The sequence below is a fragment of the Aptenodytes forsteri genome, unplaced genomic scaffold (genome assembly GCF_000699145.1).
Source record: "Aptenodytes forsteri isolate BGI_AS27 unplaced genomic scaffold, ASM69914v1 Scaffold66, whole genome shotgun sequence".
Taxonomy (NCBI): Eukaryota; Metazoa; Chordata; class Aves; order Sphenisciformes; family Spheniscidae; genus Aptenodytes; species Aptenodytes forsteri.
In genome coordinates this window covers 3,356,245-3,384,139 of record NW_008795131.1, presented here as the reverse complement: position 1 = coordinate 3,384,139, position 27,895 = coordinate 3,356,245, and the positions used below count along the sequence as shown (strand labels likewise).

General features: G+C 36.1%; 1 protein-coding gene across 7 annotated transcripts in view; it reads left to right on the top strand.

Annotated features, from left to right (window-relative positions):
* The window catches only part of BCAS3 (BCAS3, microtubule associated cell migration factor), a 386,307-nt gene that overhangs the window by 69,415 nt on the left and 288,997 nt on the right, over nt 1–27,895 (top strand). For all 7 annotated transcript variants that reach the window (XR_657522.1, XM_009278231.2, XM_009278229.2 and 4 more), the window contains exons 9-12: nt 2,949–3,025; nt 4,824–4,907; nt 11,272–11,442; nt 21,364–21,457. Coding sequence is in view for 6 of the 7 variants with exons in the window: in XM_009278231.2 (XP_009276506.1) it covers nt 2,949–3,025; nt 4,824–4,907; nt 11,272–11,442; nt 21,364–21,457 (426 nt within the window). In the remaining variant the exon portion in view is untranslated. The remainder of the gene's footprint in view (nt 1–2,948; nt 3,026–4,823; nt 4,908–11,271; nt 11,443–21,363; nt 21,458–27,895) is intronic.

Here is a 27,895-nt window from a genome sequence, read left to right as displayed (position 1 = left end):
GGAGTCCAGTTCATGGAACAAACTACCTGCAGTGGGTCTGGTGAAGACTCTTGCAGTTTTTCCTAAGATAACTTTTTTATGATTTGATTAATTTTTTATTTGAAGAATAATGCTTTTTGCAGTTCTCCAATTACTTCAGTTCACTGAAGTAGTTGAGAACAGCTCCCTTTCCAAGCAAGACGTTTCTTTTTGTTACGAGTTGTTGAACTGCTTGGATTTTGTCATTACAGTGCATCTGTTGGCTGATATTCCTTTTGTTTTCTGCTGTAAAGATGTCACTAGGTGCTTGCAGAGTTTAGGAAATGCAAGTGACTGATTCTAAAGTCACTGTAGAGATTTATATGATGAGGGCTATCATCTGACAGCTTTTAATGATATTTATTTTCCTTCCCTTTTATGTATAAAATACAAAGTTTGGGGGGCCTGAATGTCTTTACTGACCCAGATAAGAATTGTTGAAGCAGAAGCCAGCATTAAAACCTTACTGGTCCTGATCTATAATGTCATCGGAAGAACACGTTTGTATTTACAACCTAGGGTTGTATTTAAAACCTTTTTTTGCTTGCTTTGTTCCTTAAGAGGCTCTGGCTACCCACATTTTATGTACTTCTGGAATGCAATAACAATTGTGGCATCATCTCTTCAGAATTCGTTTTCCTTCCTGAGATGAAGGCAGTGATAAGGCCTTACAAAATATTCACTTGGTTTTGCTTTCCTGGCCTGAGATGGATTTAATTGGATGAATTGCTGCTTTTCTCCTTCCATTGCTTTATGACCTTTGAAATAGCTTTCTATGATCTTTCGAAGTCTGCAATACTCTCACTGCGCTTCTCTTAAAAAATGAAATAAGGAGCTGTTTCTCTTAGATGGCATGAACAGTATAGCAGCTGTTTCTGCACATGCCCAGCAAAATGCCATCAAATGTGTCTAAGTGTTGTCAAATGTCAGTTACACCTATGTGCTGTAATTAACACCCTCCCACGCACCTTTTTCACCATTTTGCAAGCCTTGAAAATAATGCCATTAAACTTTTAAGTCTGTTGTCCTCACTAAATGTTCTGGACGATTTGGGGGCATGTTTGAAAAGACCCTGATATTTGCAAAAAGAAGGCGGCGAATTGGTTTGCTTTTTCTCACTGTGGCTGGCAGATCAGTATCCGAGAGTCTGACACAAGAGACTTTGGGGAAATAGAAGCTTAGCTAGCTGTATCTTTTTTTTTAATGTTGCTTCTCAGAATGCGGTGTAGGATTTTATGCAATAAATTGCAGTTGTTGGTTATATGTGTTCTTCTAAAATGCTGTTTGCCTGATCTCGGTGTTCCTTACGCCTGTGATACAGGATCAGCTAACTAGGGCTCCTTTAAATGAGACCCACATGCCGAACTTCTTAAATGTTTTGTTTCTTGGCCAACCAGTGAGAGAATATGAATTACTAAATTGTCTATATTAGCCTAAGAACGGATGAAAACGGAGATAAACCATTTGCTTGATAGTCCCCTCCTCCCCTCCTTCCCCCCATTCTCTCCCTGCCTTACTCAATATTTCTTTTTTATATATACGTTTTAGTGTACAAGAATGGATTTAGGTCTAGTAAATGGTGTTAGTTTACTAGCTTAAATTTGAACACTCAAGCTCAGATCTTGTTATCAGGACCCTAATTAGTAAACAGCTCTGTGGCTTCATCCATATGACTAGTATCTGAACTTTCAGACTCTTACCTTGACAGGGGATCCCACTGAAATCAGCCTGCTGGAACCACGCAGCGCGGACGTTTACCGTGTCAGGGCTAGAATACTAAAGTTCAGATACATCAGCAGGATTTGAACGCTAAATACAGGCAAGGGTTATATGCTGATGTAGAAAGAGCAGCCGTCCACCCGAAAGAGCTTAATCTAGAATGACGAAAAACAAAGGAGGGGAAACAGGACATGGAAATAGGACAGTAATAGCAATTAGGATGAGGGTCACCATGCTACTTTTAATTGTAGATTACTTAAGCTTTTCTTTTATGTTTAACCATTATCTAATTGTTTTCAACAATTTAAAATTCTGTATTTTTAATTTTAATAGTGTGATATTCTTGGTTGTGGGTTTGGGGGGGGATTTTTTGTTTTTTAACTCAGACTTTATGTATTAAATTACATTTAACATGGGCCTGATTAATTTTAAGCCTTGCCATATTTTCATTCCCAGCTATTTTCCAGTGGCTTTCTATTATAGGTATTGTCACCTTTTAATCCTCAGGAGTAGTTCTCTATTTTATGTTCATCTTTATGTGCATGTATATATCTATATTTAATGATAATATAATGGTAATGAAAAGCAGATGAACAATGGAAAATTTGCCACCGATTTTAAAGGAATTACAAATTCACTCACTGTGTAAAGTTAAGTGTGTGCAAAAATATTTTGAGAAGCAAAGGGCTTGTATATAGAATTATTAAAAACAAAACCAAAAGCATAATACACCCTTTCATACCACAAAAATTTAGAAGAGATTGAAGCTAACTGAAACTGTTGACCAATAGAAAGACATATCAATCAAGAAAAATTAATTAAAATGTGAAAATACAGAACCAATCCAGTCAAACTTTTAAATATCCCCCTCCCCACTGTATAAAGACATCAATCAAGTAAAATTAATTAAAATGTGAAAATACAGAACCAATCCAGTCAAACTTTTAAATATCCCCCTCACCCCACTGTATCAAAATGGCACTGAAAAAATGCAAACACAAGGAGAAACGAGTATTTACACATAATTAACTGTTCAAAATAGCTCATCTAACCACAGTCTTATCTTTAGGAACAAATATGCAAGCATTTACTGAGTGATATTAGCAATTGAAAGGTTTTTGTTTAGACTTTTTGTTTTCTTGGCAATAAATAAAATTCTTTGTAAGAAGTCATTAAGATATTTCTTAATGTTGCCTTTTAAAACTTTTCAGGCTGCTATCCTTGTCCAGGGCCAAACATGAATCCTATTGCTCTTGGAAGCCGTTGGCTTGCTTATGCAGAAAATAAGGTAAGGAAAGGTTTAATTTCAGAAAATACTTCTCTCTGTTTCTAGATTTCATTCTAGCTTTTGTATATATAGGGCAGGGGAAAGAAAAGTCTCAGAAAAAAGGTATGTGAAGAAGATCATCTGTAAGAGGACTTGCATAATGATGACAGACCTAATCTTTGACCCGCACTGGTTGGATTTTGGTGTTCATATATGTCATATCCTTACTCTGCACATTTGATTTGAGCTCATGAACTTGGTAGGCATAAATACGTAAGTAGTGTAGGCAGAGAAGACAGCTATCAGTGTGTTTTCAGTGAGGTCACTCAGTCAACCCATTTTGCTTTTTAAAAGTTTAAAGCACTTAATTATGGACACTTCTGAAAGGCAGGGAAGTGAGGATTCCAAAATTTGATTTGGGGAAACTGAGTCTGGACAGAGCCAGTGGGTTTGTCTGAAACAACACAGCAATGCACTTTGTGGATTAGGAAATAGCGTTAAAATGCCCACGTTTTAACATCTTTGCTGAAAATATTAGGCTCCAGGAAAAAAAATGAAAATGTTGAAATAATTTTTCTTATTTCTAGAGGCAAAAGAAGAAAACAGATCCCAAGCAAAAAAATTATCACTCTTTTTACCAGCCCTAGGCCAGAGAAGGGATTGTGTATTTAAAGCTTGAAGTGTTTGAAAACTTTAAATTCAACTTCTCATGCCTTATTTTTATTTCAAAGCAGATGTTTTTTCTCCCTTCCACCTGTGACTGGAATAGCTGTTTTGAGACCTGAACCAGAAATTATCAGAGAGGGAGATTTTAGAAATGTATTTCTTGTTATACTTTTTCAAGCACAACTGATTTCTCTCCAAATTCAGGCCTGCCTTTCCTTTAATGCCACGCCCATATGGTTTTGTAAAACTTAACCAGTCAGCCTGGCATTTAAAAAGTACTGCTGCCAAAAATGTAAGCCACTGATCAGCAAAATAATTATATCACAAAAGGAATTTAAATGGCTTGTGTGCTCCCAGGTATATTCACTGTGGACTTCCCCTTTCTCCCTAGTTTAACTAAAATGAAATACAAAGCAGAATAAAAATAAAACCAAATATAAGCAGGAAAGGAAAGCCTGTAGAAACAAATACATCTTACAGTGATTTTTAATTTTCTTTTAGCTAAAACTGTTAAACAGGCAACATGTTCTGTGTACAAGCAACAAGTATCTATAGTTTTTTGCCATTTTATTAGGTCAGAAGCACAGATTCTATTGTTAGTTAGGGTTCAAAGGCAAAAACTGCTTTTGTAGGTTGATGGCAGGTAGAAGAGTCTTGTTTTGATTTATTAACTTTGAAGGAAGGCAATGTAGAGTAAACCCCATGTACATTCCTTTAATCTATTAAACATAAAGTTTAAAGTAGCTCTCTTCCTTTGTCATTTCTTTGCTTGCTAGTCATAAAAAGAAGGGGAAAGCCACACTCAGATTCTTAGAATGTCTGATATTTAATGTTACATATACATGGCTAAAGCTTTTGATTATATTTATTTAAATTTATTTGTGGTATTGCTGCCAGACCAAAAATCCCACCATTTCAAAGTTTATGAATTCTTAGTGACTACTCATCTTGTAATTGAAAACTGGAGTTGAGTACGCGACAGTCTGGGTGGCACCCAGAAGATTATAAAAAGGGGTTAAGTGTCTCAGCAGGGCTTTTTGCTATTTGTAGGAAAAAACACACCACTGTACATGATAAATAAGAGCTATGGTAATGGGTTATGGGTTTGTGTAGTTTAATAGTAGTTACTTGGTTGCTGTCTGTCTTCTTGTAGCTGATCCGATGCCATCAATCCCGTGGTGGAGCCTGTGGAGACAACATTCAGTCTTACACTGCCACAGTCATTAGTGCTGCCAAAGTGAGTACATCATCTGCTGCTGGGAGAGGTTATCATGTAAGATAATTATTAGGTTTCCCTGCTGAATTGTACTGTGTGTCATCGTCCTCCCCCCCTGCCCCATTCACAAAAGAGGAAAACACGGTAAGAAACATGCTAGCATTAGCACCGGGCATATGGTCCTGATCCTGCAAATCTCCCAGTAGCCATTGTTTTTCACAAAGTATTCCTGTCCTCCTGAATTGATTTTTTTTTTTTTATTTTATTTATTACAAACAGCTATTCATATTACTGACCCCTGTTATAGGAAAATCATAGTAAAATGGATTTGCATAATGGCTATTCATAATATTACAAGTTTACGTGATTAGAAATTAACATTGTGAATTATTAGTCTTTTAGCATCATGAAAACTGACTTTACAAGTGCTTGGTGCTTTTTGGACTCAGTCACACTAGCATTATATGTTTTAATCTCTCTGAAGGGTGACAGCGCAGTATTGGAGCTAATTAATTACCTGGCAGCTTTCTTTGAAGGCTAGACTGTTTACATATAGGTTCCATTGCCTAGTTTTCTTAGTTCAGATGACATTATAATATCCCTCTGTTTTCAGAGAAATGTCTGGGTTTTCATAGTATCAAAAGAAGACTATGGCTTGGAAAAATCTTAAACGAGCCAAAGAGTAAGCAGAACTGTTGTTTTACTATTCCCCACCCCCCCGCTCCTTTCCTTGAGGACTTGCCTGCAACATTTTGCCAAGTAATTTCTTTTTCTCACACACACACACACACACACACACACACACACAAAGTGAGTTTTGGCATTGTCTGGCAACCTTCGTGCTGATTACAAGCTTTCATTGTAACCACTAGCCTTTTCATTTCTGATAGGCACAACAAAGCAAATCTAATAATAGGAATTAAATGACAGCACAGAACAGAAAGCTCAGCGTCACTGAAGAAAACAACAGTTACAAGAACCCACAAAGAGAGACATAGGGCATGCCACCTCATGTAAAAACAAAACATGAAAACAAACATATTCCATCAGCATAGCTTTGGACACAATCTCACTGTGGCTGCAGGAGGAGAAAAAAAATCAGTTTTTTACATTGTTGAGGACAACTTGAATTGCTGTTCTTCTGAAGACATCTGAAACTTGCTGTATCTCTGCATACTTTTACCGTCAGCAAAAAAATAAAAAATGGGGGAAAATCTCCCCATACTCCTTCAATCTCAGCATTATTAACATGTTTTTTTATAGCACAGGTAAGTTTGAAAAACCAATTGGCTTAGCGTGATCAGATGTGGTAAAATCTTACAAATGGATCACTTCTGCCAAAGCCAAGCCTAGTCATGACTGAAGAACAACAGGCCAAAGCTTCCTTAAACCATATAATGATTGTCAAAGCATTCCAGTCGGGATTGAAGACTAAGCACTATTCTGTCTAATTTTTTTTTGACAGACTACAAAAAATCTAAAAAAGGAGGATATCTGTTATAGCCCTAACCCACAAAGACCGTGGATAACTAAGCTTTAAAGCCAGTAAGGACCAAGACGATGACCTTACCTCCTGAGTAGTACTAGCCAAGGATCACAATCCAGAAATTCCCACATTAAGCTGAACGTGTGCAAACACTGAAGTAGTGATATTGCATCATGTGAATAGCTACTGAAGATAAAATATGTTTATAATCATAGGAAAGAAAAAGATTGTTAGCCTCTGTACAGAGATAAAGTAATAGTGAAAGTCAGGAAAACGGATAATCATAAGGGCACAATCTGTATACTACTTTGTATTTTGCCTAGCACATTGCTTTTGCTCTTGACTGGCTGTTAGATGTTACTGTAATAGACAAGACTAATACTCATATACTTTTAAATATTTGCATGATTTGGCTCTTGAGTATATCTCAGCCTTACTGTATTAATTTGTTATTCATATCTGAGTGAGCAACACTAAATCTGAAATGTTTAACTTACTACTGATTTCACTGAATCTTGGCTTCGTATCTAGCAAGTTTTCATCTCTGATAACTGAAAAGCTTTCTTGTTGGCAAATATACTCCAAATATCTGTTGCTCTTTGTCCATCTCATTGCCTCACCAAAAACTTGACTCCCTGCTTAAGTAAGTCCGTTTATAAATCTCTGCTGCTGTTATATCTTATCAGCCTGCAATGGTTTGTAATTCGTTTGCTTTGATCAGCAGAGGTACTAGCTTTTTTTGAAAGTGGATGTCCTTTTCTGTTGCCTACACTGCTGCTTTTTGGTTCAGAAGTGGTTCCATAAAAGTTCTCGTTCTGTCAGATTATCTTGGGTTACAGCCTTGTCTCTGTTTGGGTTCTAATTTCTTATTGAAGGAAGTGAAAGAACCTTCACGTAAAGGAGAAAGATAAAGCTGAGAGTGAAGAGTAATTTCAACAGGGTCACTTTTGAGAATTACCTTTCAGATCCTCTGTAGAAGGTCTCAGTGGCAGTACAGAATACTTATTTAATGGTATTCCCTGTGATGAGAAATGTTTTTGAATGTCCTGGTAGCGAACGATGGGTTTGTCCTCAGTGCGATGTACTGCTGTGTACTAGACTTGATGCAGCAAATAAATTTCCTCCTTAATCAACTAAGTTAGGAGTCAGAAGCTCCCCCGTTAACTGAGAATACCGAGGTCAAAATTGTGGTCATGTTGGAGTGTGTTGTTTACTGGTGCAAGACTCTTGTTATTCTGGTAACATTATGAAGAATTCCTTTACATCATCTTCCCATTTGATTTTTAATTCCTAGAAGGACTTTATTTTGAACATTGAACTTTTTCCTGTTTCTCCTTAGATGCATCTTGCAAGAACGTTGCTTTCTGCTGTTGCTGGAAAAAACACATGCATTTTTTTTCTAGCTCAGTCTTATTTTCCTTTCCCCACATTTGTTTGGTGGCTTTCTGTCTGTTCATGTTCTAAAAAGCTTTGATAATTTCTGTAATTTGGGCAAGCGGAAAATTTCTGGAAATAGAAAATGTGTCAAGATTTCAATTTAGGTTAATGTTTAGCAGAGATAAAAATTGATGCATTTGGAAAAATGAAAATGTTGTTCCTTATGGGATAAAGAATCTTTTCACTCCAGTTGAACAAACACAGTAGAACGGACACAGAATATCTTTGAGAATAAACCCCATTATTACTTAACAGTATTAGTGATGGGACAATATTCAGGTGCTTGGTTTGAGATAAGCATCCAATGTGAAGTTGCTTGTTATAATTATCCATATTTATCCATTTTGGATGCAGCAAGGAAGGGGACATAGCAAAAGACATTCGTATGTCTCTGTGCTTGGTTTCTTTGTACGTCTTGTTGAAGAGAGGTTTGGTCCCAACATGTCCCCGGGTGAGTCATGTTTCAACTCACTCTGTTCAAGTGGTGCTCATGCAGACCTTCTCCATCATAATGTGTTCCTAGCGGTCAAATTTGCTATGCTGTTTAAGATGGATTTCCTGTCCTACCTCGTTTCAGAATATGGGCAAGAGCAGGAAAGGGAAACATCTTTGTGAAACATGAGCATTTCAACAAACATTTAGTTTGAACTTGAATCTATAATTGATTGTTTGTTCATTTTGTTCAAACTAACCATGAGGCTTTCATATTGTTGATTACCAAGGCGTATCTTTGATATCTCTTTCTGCTTTCTATAGATTTCTCATTTGTAAACAAATAAATCATGTAAAATGTATTTATTATGAGAAACAGGAACAATATATTGTTTTGTCACTAAAAGGTTGCAAGACATTTGTTGGAACAAAGCAGCCTAACAGGCACCAAATGATGCATTTTAATTTTCTCATCTAATTAAAGTTGTACTTATTTTTCAATTAAGTGAGGTATGAGTGCATACATTTATTTTAATTAAATGTGTTTCTTTATATTTGAATGAATGTGAACAGTCTTATTTTTAAGTAGAGAGGGTACACGTGAGCATACAAATAATTTGTGTTTGTACAATGTGCATCATTGCTTACAAAAGGAACGGGATCAAGTATTTTTTTTATTTATAAGAAAATTTCACTGAGTATGCACTGGCAGGTTCCCATCAATGACAAAGGAACTGGGACAGTGCAAACTTTAACCTATTTCATTTAAAATATATTTGGTCTGTCGACTGTTTAGCATCAAATTATAAACCAAGTTCTTCTCACCTCATAACTTCTTTAGTTGATTCTTTCTCCATATCTTTTAATCCTATAGTGGTAAAGTGATTTAGCAAAGGCTGCATCTGTTTTCTCTTGTTACCTGATAACTTCTTAATGAGTACTAACAGCTTATGTGAGAGCAAGGTCATTAGCTCTAATGGATAGAGGGGACAGCTGATATGGCATGGGAAAGGTTAAAGATTACCAGAGAAGTTTTTGCAAATATACACATAGCACAAAGAAGTAAGTGCCGTAATGGTTTTGCACTGATATTTCTGAGCTAATGGCCTCAGCCACATCTTTGTACACCTATTACGCCTCAGTAGTCTTGCAGTCATAGTCTACTCTAAAATGTAATGGTAATTCATTTTGCTAGATAAGCATGTTTAATTTTTTTCTAGAGAGCTATAAATTTATAGTTGGCACTTTGTCATCCAATTTCTCTAGTTATAATATTAAAGATATTTTCTAAAATTGGTCAATTACAATTCTTGGTCTTTTAACTTGCATAGGTATTTTGCCATATAGTACTTCTATACTGATTTCTCTTTCCTGCTGTATAAGCTACCAGTGCATTTTATATGATTTTAACTATTGGCCAGTAAACTGCCTTGTCAGTTTTTGTAAGGAAAGTGTCTGTTGAAATGTATTCTTTTGATGGCATTGGGTCTATTTTAAGTCTATTCCTCGGATACCATTATCTGCTTTATGTTACGTTTTTCAGTCTTCTGAATTTGCCACTGTTAAAATTTTTTTTATTCTCATTTGTTGTATCTGAGTATAAAAAGAAATAATAAGAAACAAATGGCAGGATATTACTAAAGACTTTAAACCCCAAAGACATTCCTATGATAAAGGCATGGCTCGATTTTAAGTGGTAGTATCTCCATTAGCATTAATGGGGTAAGTACATCAGCTGAGGCATCTCAGAGGTTAATCAGGCTTCCTGGCTAGATATTGCCATCAATACAGTGTGGCGCCTAATTCTGTTGGCCCTTCAGAGGTTTTCCTGACAACACACTAACAGACTTTGTGTAAGTCATTTCCTATGAATTATTAAAACAAACGTTTGGCTGCTAATTGATGAACACTAATGTGTTTTCTAATCACTGCAGTTTGAGATTTTAGCACTAAACAAAGCAGTTGCAATTGATTTGCGGCTGCTTCTTGGTTTCAGCCTGTGATCTGTACAGTTTTTTCCTTTTCAATTTAGCAGGCAGCTTAGCTTGTCTTTTTAGTTAAGAATTGGCTTGTTACAGTGTCATTCCATTCTGATTTTTTTTTTGCTATTTCTTATTTATATTGCATAATAAATCTACTCAATTCTTTATAGGCAAATAAGGCACAGTCCTTGATTCAAGGAGAAAGTATTTAAAGTTATAGTCTGAATTGTTTGGCTTTTTTTTTTTAAACCTATATCTCTCCTACTGTGTGTACTCTCCCGCTTTCTCCAAATAAAATAACATAAAAACAATCTTCAGCATCTTTAGATAATAAAAGCTGGTGCAATTAATATGTTTTCAAACCCATGTCTGGAAAACGTGCAGACTGTGGAAAGTCACATTATTTTTTATGGGATATGCATGTACTTTCTACAGAGTTATCCTTTCCAGTACCTTGAGTATGGCGTTTTTAATTTTGCTGGGTTTGAGTCCCATATTCAGTTTTAATGCTGCAAAAGGCATAATTGCTGAGAAACAAATGAACGTGTCTGTCATATCTATCAAAGGCCAAATTCTTTGTCTCTCGCACTTGTGCAGAACACATAACTATTTCAGCATTAACCATTAGGGGCTGTAAGTATTTCTCTGTGTAACACTGCCTTCCATGCATACCCATCTTGGCTTCATCATTTGATTCTTCTAACTGTCCGTGCTCTGTACCTCTTGGAATAAGTAAATAACAAAGTTAAAGAAAGGAAAAAAAACCTGTAATGTTTAGACAACATTAAAATACTTCTTTTTTTCAAGAATGTTTTGGAAGCATTTAATGCCAAAATAAAGGTGAATACTTCAAATTGATAGGATGCTAAATTTTTTCAAGGTATTTCTGTTACATACAGCCTTTTGCAGCTTATATATCACTTATAAAAACATTTGTGTGCTTCTGGTGTGCGCAATCTAGTTACATTAATTGCGTTGAGAAAAAATTCAAGATAGATTCCCCAAAACAGCCCTAAACGTTATTTATTGGTTCTCTTTCTTTTTATAGACGATAAAGACTGGACTTACAATGGTTGGGAAAGTAGTTACGCAGCTGACAGGGACGCTGCCTTCAGGAGCAAGTGAAGAAGAAATTTTAGCTCATAGCAACATTCGTCGAAGTCCTCTGGTGCCTGGAATCATCACTATCATTGATACAGAGACAGTTGCAGAAGGGCAGGTAATACAGTTTGCACAGAATCAGAATGTGCCTTCATTTTCATGAAAGTCTCAGGAAAACGTATTTTGTGCTTTTGAAAATGAAAAATAGTGGAGATTTTTGCTAGGTCAAAAACTTTTACAGACACACGCAGCTGTGATAAAGTCCTATTTGGGACTGAAATTAAGCCAAAGTATATATTGTCCTTGGAACATATTTATGTGACACTTTGACAACATCAAGTGTGAAGTGTCACATTTTGTCTCTCTAACACTTGTTCATAATTGACATTGATTTATGCTGATCAGTTGAAATGTATATGTAGTCTGATTATATTTATTAATATATAATGTGGCTGGAAAATGCAATTGTCTAGAAATACAGTGAGTTGTTGAATTCCAGTTTAAAAAAGACGATGAGTGAAGTTGGATATTAAGTTTAAATGCTTATAATTTTACATAAATTTCAAAACTAAAATGTAATCAAGCGTGACACTGTTTTGTGAGGCATATGTAGTGTTTTACTAATAACGTACAGTACAGTGCGTCAGACAAAATTTATTGAAAAATCCATCCCATTATCACATAAACTTTAAATTGGTGTGTTGTGATGTCTTTATGACGGAGAAAGATATCCATGTCTTTTTTGTTTGTTTTTACCAATCATTTCATTTTTTAAGTGTCTGGTCCTGGAATCAGTGTTTATGCAGGACTCCTGCAGACTTCATTATTCTGTAACTATTTTGTAAAATATTTTTCCTAATGTTCACATTTATTGAATTTAAAAAAGAAAAAACAATTTCTTTTTTCTTGTTTTCCTATATCTTTATGGTGCGTATTGCAGGTAAGTTAGTAAGGTATTCATGACAAATGAGTAGTCAAGTTATTTTCTTTTCTTACCTGATAGGAAAATAAAATGTTTTACTTGAAGACAAACAAACAAATCAAACAAAAAAACAGTATGTAGTTTGAGCTGTGGTTGTTCCTGAGAAATAGTTCAGAAGTACTCAACCAAGTGACATCACATTGAAAGGGCAGTGTTCATATAACATTAGAGGCCTTTTCCTGCAAAATTAAAATGAAAAAAAAAAAAGAGGAGAATGGACAAAAGAACGTATGTTACTTAAGGTCTTACAGAGTCAGGTCTTAAAATAAGTCTGACCATTGGGGTTTGGTTTTGTTTCCTAGAAAAAAGGTCTTTTGGCTCTTCATATTCTGCCAGAAAAAAGAAAAATTTTGCTTCATAAATTTCTCATGAAGCCTTGTTTAATGCGGTCATTATTTCTGATGGCCATTGTCTGTGCTTTGATTCTTCTGCATAGGCCTAGGGAAAAAAAATGATATATCTTAGGTTTTTAAGTCTTGTTATGTATGATTTAGAGGCTTTATGAACTTGTCCTCTGACCTTAACAATAGTAGGGAGCTATCAAGCCTAAAGGGCACTATGGAAAAGCAGTTGTAAAAATGATAACGCTTGCCTTGTCCAAATACTGCTGCTGTAATATAAATAAGCCATCAGTTCTAGTAAAATAATTTTTGTCTTGAATCCCTAGGGAAAGAGGCTCTAAGTTTAATATCCTAATTGTTTGTATGTCTTGCAGTCATATTTTTGTGATCTGAAGTTTTAAAATGCTATTAAATTAATAATTTATTTTCAATGCTGAGACTTACTTTCAGAATTAGCATTATTTTTTTTCCCAGGAAAAATAAAATAATCTTTCTTTTACATTGTTAGATTTTCGTGGTACAGAAGACTTTTTAACAATCTTTTCTTACTGGAATGTGCATCTAGCAAAATGAAAGTTGATTAAAAATAAATAGACTTTGTACATGGTCTAAATAAAGACTGTCATTCAACACTGCCCCAGCAAAGAACCTTCTAATGCAAGGAGTGTCGTGTGTGCTCGCAATCCCCACTGAGTTCTTGTCCATCACTCTAGCTGTATTTCCATTGCCAGGTGGAAACGTAAGTTTTTGCGCACACAGCCTCATTTGAATGTGGTAGATTCTGATTTTGGCAGTTGTGTGGATTGACTTGTCCCAAGGAGCCTGGCAGGGATTCTGTGCTTGTGTACCGGTGGAAGCAGGCGAGCCTGCAAGAAATGACACACTAGTTTAGATGGCATGTATTTGTACTAGCTGGGTAGTCCTGGCTAGTTTTTACAGCGTAATTGATTGAAGCTTCAGTTCAGGAAAGCGTTTTAGCAAGTCTGACCTTTAAATGGTGCGAGTAATCTCATTGAACTAACTACATGTGATTGCTCGTATACTTCAATATAAACTCGTGGTTAAGCATTGTGCTGAGTTGAAATCTGGATGACTGAGCTACATTGATTCTTCCTCATTGTATTAATTTCTGAAATTATTCTACTCTTCTGTGGCAAATTGGTTTGCTGATAGCAGTCATCCAAAGTACATTACTACTGATGCTCTGGTTGAAGTACAAGAGTGATTGAGCAGACCAACTAATGCAGAGTGCAGCCTCACCTGTATTTTAGAGAAAGTAGTTGCTGTACAGTGGTATAGCAAATGCCTTGCATAGTTCAGTCTCGGTTTTCTTGATGCTGTGTGGCAGTGATTTATCTAAAGTTACTGGTTTATCATCCCAGTTTTCAGATTCCAGGTGGGAAATAAGAGGTCTAGGTGGGTACAAAGAAACACTGCTTCCTCCTATGAGGAAGGTGCCTGTTTTGGAATATTTCATTTCTGCTGGATGGGGATGCTGCTGGATGACTATGCCCATTGCAAGCATCGGTCTTCCTAAACTGACTGGGAAACCACAAGAATTAGTAATGCCTACCAAGTGTTTTCTGGACTGAATTAACAGTTTGAAAACCTTGCATCCCTTTCATCAGAGATTTGTCTAGCAACTATGTAAATGTATTTGTATGTGCGTGCATGGTTTTCAGAGGTTGTCAGCCTAATCATAAATTAGAGGAATTTCAGGAGCAGAAAGGAGTTATTTTCTTATCAGTGGACTCCTAATGTAAAAGGAATACCTCACCTCCTTCAGGTCAATAAAGATTTCTATCTACCTGCACAGCCTAATTTAGAATTTGGGTGTCGTAATGAAATAAAACAATTTCCAAGTGATAAAATATATCTTTAAGATAACATACAGTAAAAAAAGGAAGAAATCTTTTTAAAAAGAGAAGGAAAATGGAAAAAGAAGGCAGTAAATCTAAGGCAAGCAAGCGTGTCCTTTTGAAGGAGAAATAAGCACTTTTTTCAGTGAGGGAGCAGGTTTTTTTTAATATATATATATATAGGCTTGCAAAGTAATGATGCGTGTGCTTGTCCATTTACTTTGAGCATAGCAACACAGTTTTTAAAGATGGAGTGAGCTGCTCTGTGCATGTGTATGAACATATAAATTTATCGTCCAGTAGGACGATTAAGGAACATGTTTTGGACATAAGCCAGAAGGACTAACTACAGCTTTAAGTTTTCACTATTTTTTTATTATATCTGCCATTTCAAAGATACCAGTATAATGAACACGAGATGGAACTCAATGCATTTCATCAAATATACTGTACTACTGTGGCAGAGGTTGAAATGCTAGCTTCCACTGCAAAATATACAATTAAAGACCAAAGAAACCTTCTAATGTAATCTTGCTGGATTAAATCTGTAGGGAAAATATTTTTAATAAACCTTATGAGCGTAGATATTGTAGTGAAATCTCATACCCAGCAGTTGTTTATATGATAGCTCCTACTTTCAAAATTGGTGGTACTTTAAGAAAATTCGAATTATGAAGTAATTAAATAAATGCAAAGGAACGTATAATTATTGAAGTTGGCTGTCACGATATATTTGTAAAGGGAGTAAAAATAGTTATCAAGATGCCCAAGTAACTTTGTGGTAAACCAAAATATGTTAACAAGGTTGTGTGCTTGTTTAAACTTCCTTCTAATGAAGTGTTAGCAAACTTTTCAGTTAGATGTAATGACTATTTATTTGAATCTGTTAATTAGTTGAAATGGATAAAACTAAAGCTGTACAGATGTCCTCTTTTTCAATAATTGGAATTAAATGTGTAAGACTTTAGTGGCTTGAATTTTAAAGAAAAATTATTTTCTTTCAACCTTTGTTTCTGTATTCTTAATTAATTCATCAACTAGGCCACCCACATGTAGTCTGCAATAATGACCTTTCTCAAAAGTCGCCAGTTTTGTGACTGAATGTAAATCTGTTAAACATCTAACATTTTGTAGACAGAGAAATATGCAGTCATTTAAAAATACAAAACTTTATTCTTAATGCTTTTGATAGAGCGCTGTGATTGATGAGATAGCATTGTGTTGCTTTCACAGATCATCCAAATCACATGAAAATATTTGAGGAAATATTTTAAAAATAACTTACAGAAATAAGTTAACATGTTGATCTTTTTATGTTTTAAAATGTGATTGGTGCTTTTTTCTGTTCCCTATTAACTTTTTATTGCATTAAAGAGGAATTTTCAGAAAAAAACTGCAGACTGCTGCAGTTTCAAAAGTTCATTTTCATTTGGTAAGGAGTTGATAACAATTGAACCAAATAAAGATGCTTATCAGGAGCAAGAATTGTTGTGAAACTTTGGCTGAAGCAGAAAGAATCTAAAAGAATAAAACTTATTAAATAATAAAACTTTAACTACGTACGTAATTCCACTGGTCATTAACACCAGTGCTTTTATTTATAAGAACAGCTTTCACAAAAGCTAATTTTATGTTCTAATGCTCATATATTTGGCATCAATTTTCTTCACTTTTTATATCTACGTGTATTACAGAAGAATTCTTTTTATATATAAATATAAAAAGAGCAACAGGATTCCCTCAGAGCATAATACTGTCTGCCTTACTTTTATTAAAGGAGATCTGTTTTTTGTCAAGAAGACATTTTTGTCTCAGATAAATGGTTCAGGCTGAGCACAAGGCTGTTTTGAGTTTATGCTGGATTCTATTAAAAGGAGTGCAGTAGTTAATGCCAAAGATTTATCACTTTTAGCCCTTTTCCACTGATGTTTGACCTTAGCTATAAGTTGGGGGAGGCTGATTGGGGGGGTCGGTATGGAGGGGGCTGGTTTTTGTGCATACGAACTGGAGCGGACGCTGCACTAACTTCAGCTATGTAAATCAATGGAGATCTTAATAAGTATACATGCGAAGATCTCTATATTGCATAATACTCATATTTATAAATATTGCCAAACCTATTTGTATTTATGATGATGGGATTATTCTTTCTTAATTTTATTGGGTAGGACCTGCTTGATTGGATTTGTGTCCATTTTTATTTGTGTTACTTTCATGTTTTATTTAGAAACATGTCTCCACTGGGATAAGTGGTGTAATTTGCCTCTAAAGATTAAAATAATTGAAGTCATAATTACTAGTGGCTTCTGTTCAGCTGTATGGAAAATACAACGAAAGAAGGAAAATAGGGCATAGGAGAAAAAAGCTTCGGCTTCAGCTATCTCTTGCCCTCAAAGCAAACACTATTTTCTGATAATAAATGTAATGATCCCCTAGGTGTTTTGTCTGCCTCTCTTTTAGAGCAAGATAAAGAGGACTTGATTCATCTTCGATCAACTACAGCGTTCTGTTGAACTTTAATAGAGCTGGCTTGAGGGAGCTGCAGCATTGGCTCAGCTTGTCCAGCTACGGACTCTGTTGGCTGGGCAGCTTTTTTGAAAACCGTGTGGCAGCTCTCTTGATAAGATACTATTTGGGCATCAGAAATAGGCTGAGTGCAGATTTACGAGGCCATCTTGGTAGAAGACCCTTAGTGCTTGTTTCTTGTTGGTTGTTTTTCTTAAAATGGTGTTTCTGTTTGTAACGGTGGGGAGCTCTGCTCAAGTATCTTCCTTGCATCATTACGAACCTCGGTGACTATGCAATTATAAGAGTAATGCTAAGATTTATGAACCTTTTTCAATGAGAGACTTTAAGGTCTTTTATTCTTAATAGTAGAGTGGTTAGAGGCCACTTACCTTGGAGAACGAAGCCTGTTTGGGATGAAAAAAATTGCAGCTTTGGGATTCCTGTGGGCTTTGTCTGCCCTGTGTGTCGGGAAGCTGAATAAGCTGCTTCCTTCGAGCTTTTTGACAGCACTTGCATGCGTTATTAGGCAATTTGTACCACTGCTTTGACTTCCAAGAAAAATTTCCAACTCCGCTCTTTTCAGTGGTAAGAAACCATAAACTGGTCAAAAAGAACCAGTTGTACAACATCAGCATTGATGTAATGTGCCATTTGTTAGCCTATGGACATCGTTCTCTCCAGCACCTTTGCAGATAGCGTCTTCCACTTCAGCCTTTGTAAGAAGTGGTGTTTCTAAAATTTGTGACGCCTGTGTGGCGGAGGCCTTGAATACTTCTTCATTACTGTACAGCTCTGGTCTTCATCCTTGTCTGCACGAAATCTGTGCTATTTGATCTATCCAAATTTATATAAACCCTGTTGTACTGAGGCAGTTATATCCATTTAAAGATCTCTAATACAGAAAATAATGTATTCCAGTATAAAGCATCTTGTGTTATATCAGCATAATTTTGTTTTCCTTAAGTTGTATACAATGGTGAAAATCTTACCATGATTTTAAAGCTATGCAAGCTCTAAGTTGGCATGTGAACCAGGCTTTTGTGTTGTGGCAGGTTTGGAAGGGACATTTCCAAAGAGGCTCTTCTGTGGTTGATGGTGTAATTAAGTCAACTGCTGCAATTCCTTTGATTCCGCCCCCCCCTTCCTTTGTAGTGTTGAAATTGTAAAAAGTGATGTATGTTTTCCCAACTGTCCACTGCAAAAGTGCAGGGGAAGGACATGACAAATCTTGCAGTACAGCCTGAAGATTTAAATACAAGTTGGTGACTTTAAAAGAAGTACTTCTTTTCTTTGCTGTTCCACAAGGATTTTTTTTATGTTGATTTTAAAAAGATTAAGAACATCTTTTATTTCAACTTCATCTTACCTTGCACAAGCAAGTGTGTTTCCATGTGTGCGTTTCACAAGCAAGCATTTCCACTCTGTGGCCACAGTGGGTAGGGAGTGACAGATACCAGATGTCAAGAAAGGAGGTGGTGTGGCACCATCACAACCTGAGTTTCAGATTCTCCACTATTCAAGGATTTCCAGATTTTTGAGTAATGAAGGTGTTTTGGAGGCGTGTTTTTTACTTTCTTTGTTTGCTTGTTTTACTTGGCTAATGCAGGAGACTAATATATTTTAGTTTGAGTCTGAAAGCGCTGCATGAGCCGGGCTTGGTGGCAGGCGAGGGTTTTCAGGATCCACAAGCTCACAGTTGCTTTTCTTTCTTGATTGGATGTTATGCTGATAAGTTCTTCTTCCTTGTATTTCTATCACAAACAATGGACTTGTATAACAGCCAAAATAAGGACTGGTTTGCTATATCTGAAAATCAGCTTTTACAGTGAAAAGTGAAGGTTTTGAAAAACTCCTTTTAGATTAAACACAAAGGTGGTTTTTCCAGGAAGATAATTTTAAGCAGTGATTAAAAAAACCACTTTAAAGCATGGAAACAGTTAGCATAGCATACAAATAATAGATTTGGGCTTTATTGTATTCTCAAATTGGTACGTCTGAGGTGTTTCACAATTCTTAATGTTGTGAAATTTTTACTTTGTACCGTATTTCCAGAGGAAAAATATTTAAAGGTCGTCCAGAGTGTTCCCTGGCTGTTGAATAGGGGTTTTATGTTGCAGGGATGGTAACAGTGGTGCATTTATCATTAGTTTAAAAACAAAAAAAATCACATGCTGAATTAATCCAGTTTACTGGATTAATCTGTAGAAGATGATGCATGTGAAATATGTAACTGTTTTTAGCAATGATTTAGATACTGTTGATACCTACACATTTCTAGATTAAATATTTTTGTTTAACAGACTAGATTTAAAAAACCCTTCTATTTCTTTTGTAAGGCTGGTTTATGATGTTACTTTATCATTATCATTTATCTCTAATTAGAGCAAAATGTTTAGGATAAGACCAAGTTACCTAAAAGTGGAAGCTGTGAAAAGATGATGTATAGGAGTTATTTAGTGCACTTTATATAGGCTGAGAAAAGAACACTGTTTCTTTGAAAAGCTCTTAGGAAGATCTCCAGACCCTTTGGTTAGTGGTTCTGGAATAAGCACGAAATGCTGACAACGGAAAGCAAAACCATAATTGTGCTTATGTGACAGTGCCAAGTAATTTGAACATTTAAAGTAAGTCAGGCGCAGGCCTCTTCATCCATATTACGTGACTACTTTAAACATTTAAAGATGATTTCTCTTTTTGAAGCATAAAAATATCTTCAAATTATTCTGATATCTGTTAGGAATAGGAAGTATTAAAAACCTTTCAGATTATTTTGGAAGCGGCAGACAAATTATTCTGAACTTGAAATGGGAAATTTTGCACTATCTTATTAAGAAGGTGGTTTTTGCTTACCACAGAAACCCTTTTATTAAGTGCTTTTCTGACAGATCTTTGTCATCGTTTTACTTAATTTAGTCTTTAACATGATGTAACCAATGAAGAAAATACTTTTTCAGCCCTTGCATATGTTTTGTCCCCACATCTTTTTGTTCTCTTCTGTAAGTCTAAGAATATCTTCTCTTCATACAATTAGACATTGGTAATACTGTGTCCTTTTGGAGGTCCTTCTGTATGTCTTCAGTCAGCTTTAGTTTTGACTGGTCCAAGTAGTTTTATCAACTTCAAATAGCCTTTTGTTTGAAAAACTAAAAGCTCATCCTTTGTCCCTTTCTCCAGAAGATGTTGCGCAACACAGGTCTTAGTCCAGCTATTTCCCTTTCCTCTTAATTTCCCTCTGTTGTGAAAACTCTCTCCTACCTTTGAATTGCTTTTTTGTTCACAAGAAGGTATTTTATGACAGCATGGTTTCTTTAAGGGGTCTTGATTGGCAGCCTTTGTAATACTGTTGTTTAATGTCCATTGAGGCAATTTCAAGATGGAGAAAATTCTTGTTAGCTGCGTATTTCGTACTGCAGCTGCTTTCATACACACTCCCAGTCCTTAGCACTTCTTGCGTCGTTTGGAAATCCAGATACCTCAAGTCCATTGCCACTTACTAGCAGGATGCAAGCTGTAGTGTTCCTACCTATGTAACTGGTGGAAAGCAAAACCACGTTCTTTGACTGGGTTTTTGGTCTGTTTTTCCACTCATTTGCCATGTATACTTTGAATCCTCCCAAAGAAAATACTGATTTATGTGATGGTTAAATATTCCCTTTTCTTTGAAAAACTCTGTGGTATCTCCTGTTTTTCTTACTATTATGTTTTTTTTTTTTTTTTTTTTGTTACTGCTTAGAGAAAATCATTTGTTGTTTACAGTTAAAGAACTGTGTGTGCTCTTCAGTGTAATCACACCGATCCTCCTTACGTTAGTCCCACTGCACGCTGCTGCTGAGTCTGGTGGAATGAGAGCTCCTGTCCACAGGAGAGCTGAATGAGCGGGAGAGCTCCTGTCACGAATTTATGAGTAATAGGCCCTCTCGATTATAGACCTACAGAGGGGTCACAACCCTTGCTTCAGCCAACGGCGGTGGAAACCTTAAATGTAGCTTCCTGGTGCACTGCATACAGACTTCTTTTGTAATAAGCTTCTATGCAGCCATTAATACTTTATGTAGCAAAACAGTAATATTTTTCTATTTTGTCTTATTTGAATAGGATAAATAAATAGGCAATCCAGGTATAAAGTGCATAATCCTTTCTAGTTAATAGTAGGTTATTTGAGCGTGTTTCATGTCTCTCTATCTGAAAAAAATACAGAAGACTCCTTGTGTTTAGTTCACATGCAGTTTTATTTCTAATTCATACCACTGTGTATATCTTATAAAACAATTCCTGTATCAGTAAGTTGGTGTTTTCTTAGGTGTATTTTCATTTCCTAACCTTCCTTTGTCTCTATTATTATTATGCAGGTACTTGTCAGTGAGGACTCTGATAGTGATGGTATTGTGGCCCACTTCCCTGCACATGAAAAGCCTATTTGCTGCATGGCTTTTAACCCTAGTGGTAAGTTATTTTATTGTTTTAATGTGATAGTTGTAAACAAGATGAAGACAGTAAAATATCATAGGTATGTGTTCCATTGCTTTAGAGGAATTGCAAATACCACTGTGGTACGTGCAAATATCTACTAAGTGCTACTAGGACTTTTGACCGGCTCTGTTGAGTGTTGAATGTGTCATACACCGGTTAATTTGTCTTTTCTGGAAATTTCAAACTTAAGCAACTGTTATACTATGGTATATGTGAGAAGATTGTCTACCGCTTCAGATGTAGCAGTAGTCCTAAGGAATTTCTCTTCTTCTGGGTATCCTGCCAGACCCAGGCATCCAGATGTTCTGATATGCAGGTATCCAGAGGATCAGCATGTGTATTAAATTGTACTCCTCTGTAAATATGAAAATAAAATGAGTCATTTCACTGGCACTGTTTTTAAAGTAACTTACACTGCTATTATGTTTTTTATTGATGAAAAGCTTGCAATTCTGTCCTCCGTCTTTCTTCTGAGTGAAATCAACTATAATCTGAAAATACTTTTAAGAAACTCCTCAAAAGTATCTATTCCTCTCCGTCTTCCTTATAAATGAACAATGACTATGGGCAGCAGAGATTACTACAGATCTCGTCTGTTAATAGATCTTATTCATTTGACAATTAACATGTTTATTATTCTACCTATAGACAGCAAAAAAAAATGTTTTGGTTGATTGCAGTAGTAGTCAGCGAAATGGCCAGCGCATCAACAGCTTCCACTTGCCTAAATTAACGGTTTCTAAAATGTAGCAAATGCCATGAAGATCCTGGGGTTGAAGTCACATTTCAAAGAATAAAACTAAATTTATGTTTTCACTTTTACTGACCAGTTGGTCTTATTCTGACATCCCATCTGTTATGTCAGAACTCTTTAAGTGTGCAGTTCACAGCATTTTCACTGTGAGTTTTTGACATAAAAAAATGTATTCTCATCTGGCTGAATTTTCATCTGATACTTAAGAGAATGTTCTGTGGAACTCGGTGCATTTAACTGAGAATCAACTATGCCAATTCCAGAAGAGTAATATTTTTGCTTCGTACTCTGGTAGAAAGATAATACCTAGAGTTGAGCAATGCTAATTAAGTGAAATAAATACAGCTGCTTAAATTAGAATGCTTTATAGAGGCTAATTAAATGCCTCCTTAAGACAATTTTTATGATAGTATAAATTCAAGGGAAACAATGTTTATGCAAAAGCAATTTAACTTGTTCTTTTTTAAATTGAAGGATATATTTGCATATTGGATTACTTGTATTATAATCAAGTTCTTTTGGTTTGCTCCGGTACTAAAATTACAATCCTTTGTATATGATATAGCAGACTGTTACCTTAGATCTAATGGTGCAATAAGATACTTAATGACAAAATGCTTTTTCTAATTGGTGTTATTTCTGACTGATTGTAAATTACGTATGTTATAAGATATCTACAGGAGGGATGATTCACAGCAAGGTATTGAATCATACCCCATGTTCTGGGTACAGCAATATCAAAACAGTTGAAAACTATTGCCTCGGCTGCCTACAGTATGAAAGCAGCACTTAACACAGGATTCTGTATTCTTTATTTAACATCAAGGCAGAATTTTGTTTGAAGCCAGTGTTGTAAGTAGCATCATCTTAATCCATTATATAGTGGTATATTGCCAATCAATCTGATCTCATTACAAAGCAGAACAAAACAAGAGGTGGCTTTTGATACTGGCTTGGTCTATTGGCTGGTTGTAGTGAAAAAACACTTTTACTCATCGTTTCAAGCAGTGTCTGCGATGCTGCACTAGAACATAGCAACTACAAACTTCTGCTATAAAGGCAGACAGGGAACACTGATCTGTTTCAGTGAACTATTTTATTCTCTATGGCTGCTCAGATAGCTTAATTTCATCATGTCTCATCCCAAGGGCCCGTGAGCTCCACAGGTATTCAGGTCTGTAAAAAACTTACAGGATTGTTTGAAAAAAATCTAAAAGCCACCACTGACACTGGAAACCACTGAAGGTCAATGGATATGGAAAATGGGTATATATGACTTTGGTGTAGTAAACCAGTAGAAGAGCGTGACAGCCACTTTAAGCTGTATTTTAAAGGTATCTGTTGCCAGTAAGATATATTTTTTAGGTTTCTGCTGTGCATGTCTTCATACTGAACAAGGAGCTTGCTAGGGATAAGTTAATTGTGATAAAATAGCAGTACAGAATTTATGGGTATCATTGTGAGAATGGCTCCTGGGAAGGGGTGATGTATTGCTTCATTGTAGGATTATCAGAAAACAATCCAATGGGAAGGGAGGACACTTGGTAATCTATTGCTTCATTGTAGGATTATCAGCAAACAATCCAATGGGAAGGGAGGACACTCGCTAATGTCAGTCAATGGCAGTCATATTTTTCCCTAATCTTTCTTTTTGAAACGAAGAAGAAATCCTTTAGTGCACTTAGAGTGTCCAAGATACGTTAAGTTATTATGGGCCTGATTGAAAGTCTGTTGCAAACAATGGCAGGACTCTTGCTGATGTGGAGGGTGTCTTTTTTGTTGGTTTGGGTTTTTTTTGTTTTGCTTTGGTGTTTGAGGCTTTGGGGGTGTTTTTTTCCTCCCAGCAAGGTAAACAGTCTATGTGGAGTTCCGAGCCGGTTAGTTGGCCAGGAGAGCTTGCTGTACACACAGCCTTTTACATTAGCTGCATTACAAGGCAAAATCATGAAAGAACAAGCAGGGGTGTCTCTGCACAGCATTTCATTGTGCTGTGTAGACATTTCTACAGTGACTTTTGCTGACATTAGGTCTACCTTTTGTTTAAATTCAAGGCAAATCTATTGAATTTTTTTCCTTTTCCATTTTTGAGGTATTTGAAGAAAGAAGAAACTTGGCATACAGTTAGCTTTTTTTGTATTAGATCTAAGGCTACTCTGAAAATCTGGTTGAATAATAAAATAACAAACTTGAAATATAATTTCTGAGTATACTGAAGGGGCACCATAGTTGTTTTGGGTTTTTTTTAAATGCTGCCTAGCATGTCCCTGTATACCTCTCCCAGACCCTTATGTTAATAAAAGCTTGCTTCCGAGTCAGTTGATTTTAGGGTGACTAAAAAGTCTCAGTCTAAGACATATAGCGAATCATGTTTACCATTAGAAAGGAAAAAAAAAAAAGAAACAAAGGAGAAACTGCAGTTCCTGGTAGTTTTTCTGTTTTTTCCTGTGCACATCAAATTTTAGTTTTCAAAAAAAGTTGTGATGGTTTACTATGGGGAGTGGGTTGCTAGGGTTTTTTGGGGTTTTGTGGGGGGGTGGAGGGGAGGGAAGGGGAGGGGAGCGTTTGTACAACAGCTGAAAACTTGCGGCTAGGCATCTCATCCGCAAAATCCCTTAGTCCTATGGAATTTCTAAAAGCCGGGTCTCTGCATATATTGTTATTGCCTCTCTGCTTAACATTTTTCATTTTAATAGGTAAGGTATGTAGTACTTCAATAAAAGCGAAAAAGAACTGGTGCTCCTTTGCCATTTGTTGCTGATTGAATCTTTGAGAAACAGACATGAAATGCTAACTTGGTCCTTATTCTAGTGGTAAAAATAAAAATTATGGTGTGAGCCTCCTTAATCTGTTCTCCTTGCCAGTTGTGTTGTCAGCTTTGGTGACTGTTTCTTCTGGCTGGTGGGCACACTTCCTATGTAAGGTTCTTGGTCTGGTTTTGGAAGTGTGCTTAAATCTGATTCCAAGTTTCACATTCAGGTGACTTGGCACTGTTATTTGTTTTGTTGGGTTTTTTTTTCAATTGCTAGAATATGAGTATTTAATGTATCCTCTTCTTCCATAGGAAACAGACACAGTTTTTCTTACACTTTATGTCAAAATCATGGTTTATTTATATAATGCTATATGTGCCAGTGACTTTTGTGACTTACATGAAGTTAAGGTCCCTCTTCTGAAGCACTCGTGTTTTGATTCTTAGACATCCATCCAATATTGAATAAATTAAATAAATGTTATAGGAATAACTTAGCATTGCAAAGTGCCATGGAAGAGATGCTGTATATTAACAGGAAAAAGGGATCTGATTTTGCAGTATATTCGCTTAATAAGTAATGCATACACATAGTATTTATTTATGTATACCCCTCCCCATGGAGTGATGCTTGCACCACAGTATGTGGCAAGGATACTGGCATGTAAGAGGAAGGAGCTGTGGGGCCCCGGTGCAGGTGATGACCAGAAATGGGCTCCTGCCAGCAGAATAATTAATGCAGCTTGGAAATGGCCAACAAAGTGGATGAATTTTGCAGGGAGCTGTGGCTGGTAGACTGTAGACTGGGCGCTGCAGATACGCAGAGTCTTTCGAATGGCAATCGCCGAATGTCTTTTGAGTACAGCACAGTTTTGTAGTTGATAGGGAGAACAATAATATTTCTGCAACCTATTCAAGACGGATCCACATCTAAGAAGAAAGTCACATCTCTTGGGTATACAGAAACCATTGCGAGGGAAATGAGCTGCGTTCTGAGAATATTTAGTTCATATTTGAACACCCATCTGATTGTCTGTGCAAAGCAGCTGCTGCAGACAGTTAAGAGCACCATGTCCACGCTTTCATTTCTGAACAAAGGAAGGCGGCTTCTAACTTTTAGAAAGACTTTAAGCCTTTTATTAAAACTTTTCAAGACGAGAATAAATAATACAAGGAAGTGAAGTAATATTAATAGACTGGGGACTTTATTAATGTATATTGATGTAGTGGAAACAAGAGGCTTATACTTACAAAGAGACTCTAAGAACAGTTACTTTAATTCATTTCTTAAATGAAAATCACATTAAGCTTTTGTGTGGATGCTTTTACTTAGCGTGAACATTGGCTTGATTTGTTTTAGCTTGAGTATTCAGTTTTGGATGAATTGAAGGCCAACTTACTGTGGACAGAGTGTCCTGACAAAAACTTACTGCTGTTTACTAATTCACATTAGGTAATTTAGATTAATTTTTCAGACTGCGTCTGTGTAGATATGCTCCCAAACCTATGCTTTGTGTTTTTCCTGGTTCCTTTTTTTTTTTTTTGAAGAAAAACTTGGTACCTTTAGATTGCGTCCAGGAACAAGGCCTGTCTTTATGGGATTACAGTCAATACATCTTGGCCACCCAAAAATAATCTAGGATGTTGTTAGCTGAACTGAGTTGCAGATAATGTCACCTGCATGATTTCCTTTTTTTGATGAACTTACCTACTCTGTTACTGTGGCTTACAGGACAACATAGCCTTCCACCATTTCTTGGAATGGCAATTTGGCCTTTTCCATGCTATAAAAGTAAGATATTTAGAAATGTCAGTTACGTACAATCAGTAACAATTGTACAACCAGTAACAATTTTCTGTTATATAACATAAAACAGCAGTATTGACACCAAGGTCTGTATTATGGTTGAATTTTTACCATAATTAAAATGTAGCCAGGATAAAAAATTTTGGTAAATATTTTCTTGGTCATGAAGATGTTTTTCTGTCAATGCAACGTTATGCAAGAATTTGTCATTAGGAGGCTTTAAACTTTTATTATATAATAAAAACCCCAGGTACAAACAGTTTGCAGAATGTCATAGTCATTATAGTATTGCAGAAGAATCCTGTCTGCTATGTAATGTAAATTGACAAAAGCTTATTATGTAAACTCTGGATGAAGGTGCCCTGGACTAAATTTTGGAAGTTCACAAAAGGAAGGAATACACCATAGGGGGTTACTTAATTTAAGATGTTTACAGAAAAGCCTCGAAGCTTTTAACATTGATGATAGTCTGCCAGGAATTGTAAGTGTATGCAGGGTCTGAAATGGGGAGAGGGAAGGGGAAGGATTAAATGTTACCAATTAGAATCAGTTGCTCAATGGTAAACTGGATTAGTCTAAACTAGAGAGTGTCTAGACCGGAGACTGAAGGAACCATACAAACATCCTCGTTTTTCATTATGTTGTATTAGATGCTGTGATTTAGAAAGGAGGAAAAAACCTCACCAGTTCTGATGTCAGCCGTAGTCCATTAAAACTAATTCACTTTGTTCCCTCTTCCATCGTAGACACAGAGATGATTGCCAGTCACTGTTGCTGAAGTCAATAAATACACTGGGCTACACAGACCTCTGGCATGATCTGTTACGGAAATTTCTGTATACGGCTTCATTCAAATGTTTTGGTTTATTGCTGTTCCTTTTAATATTGGTCCAAAGTATTCACGGTTTTACTTTCACGTAAGGTCTTGGGACTCGAGCAAAGTTGTGGATGCAAATACCCTGAACTGAGATGGTGCTGAGAATTAAGACTTCAGTGTGATTTGGGAGGCGTTAGGTCTGCTTCCTCTTTTTGGTTTTTTGTTTGTTTGGTGGTTTTAAGACATTTCAATATAAAGCTCTAACGGCATATATTATTTGGAAG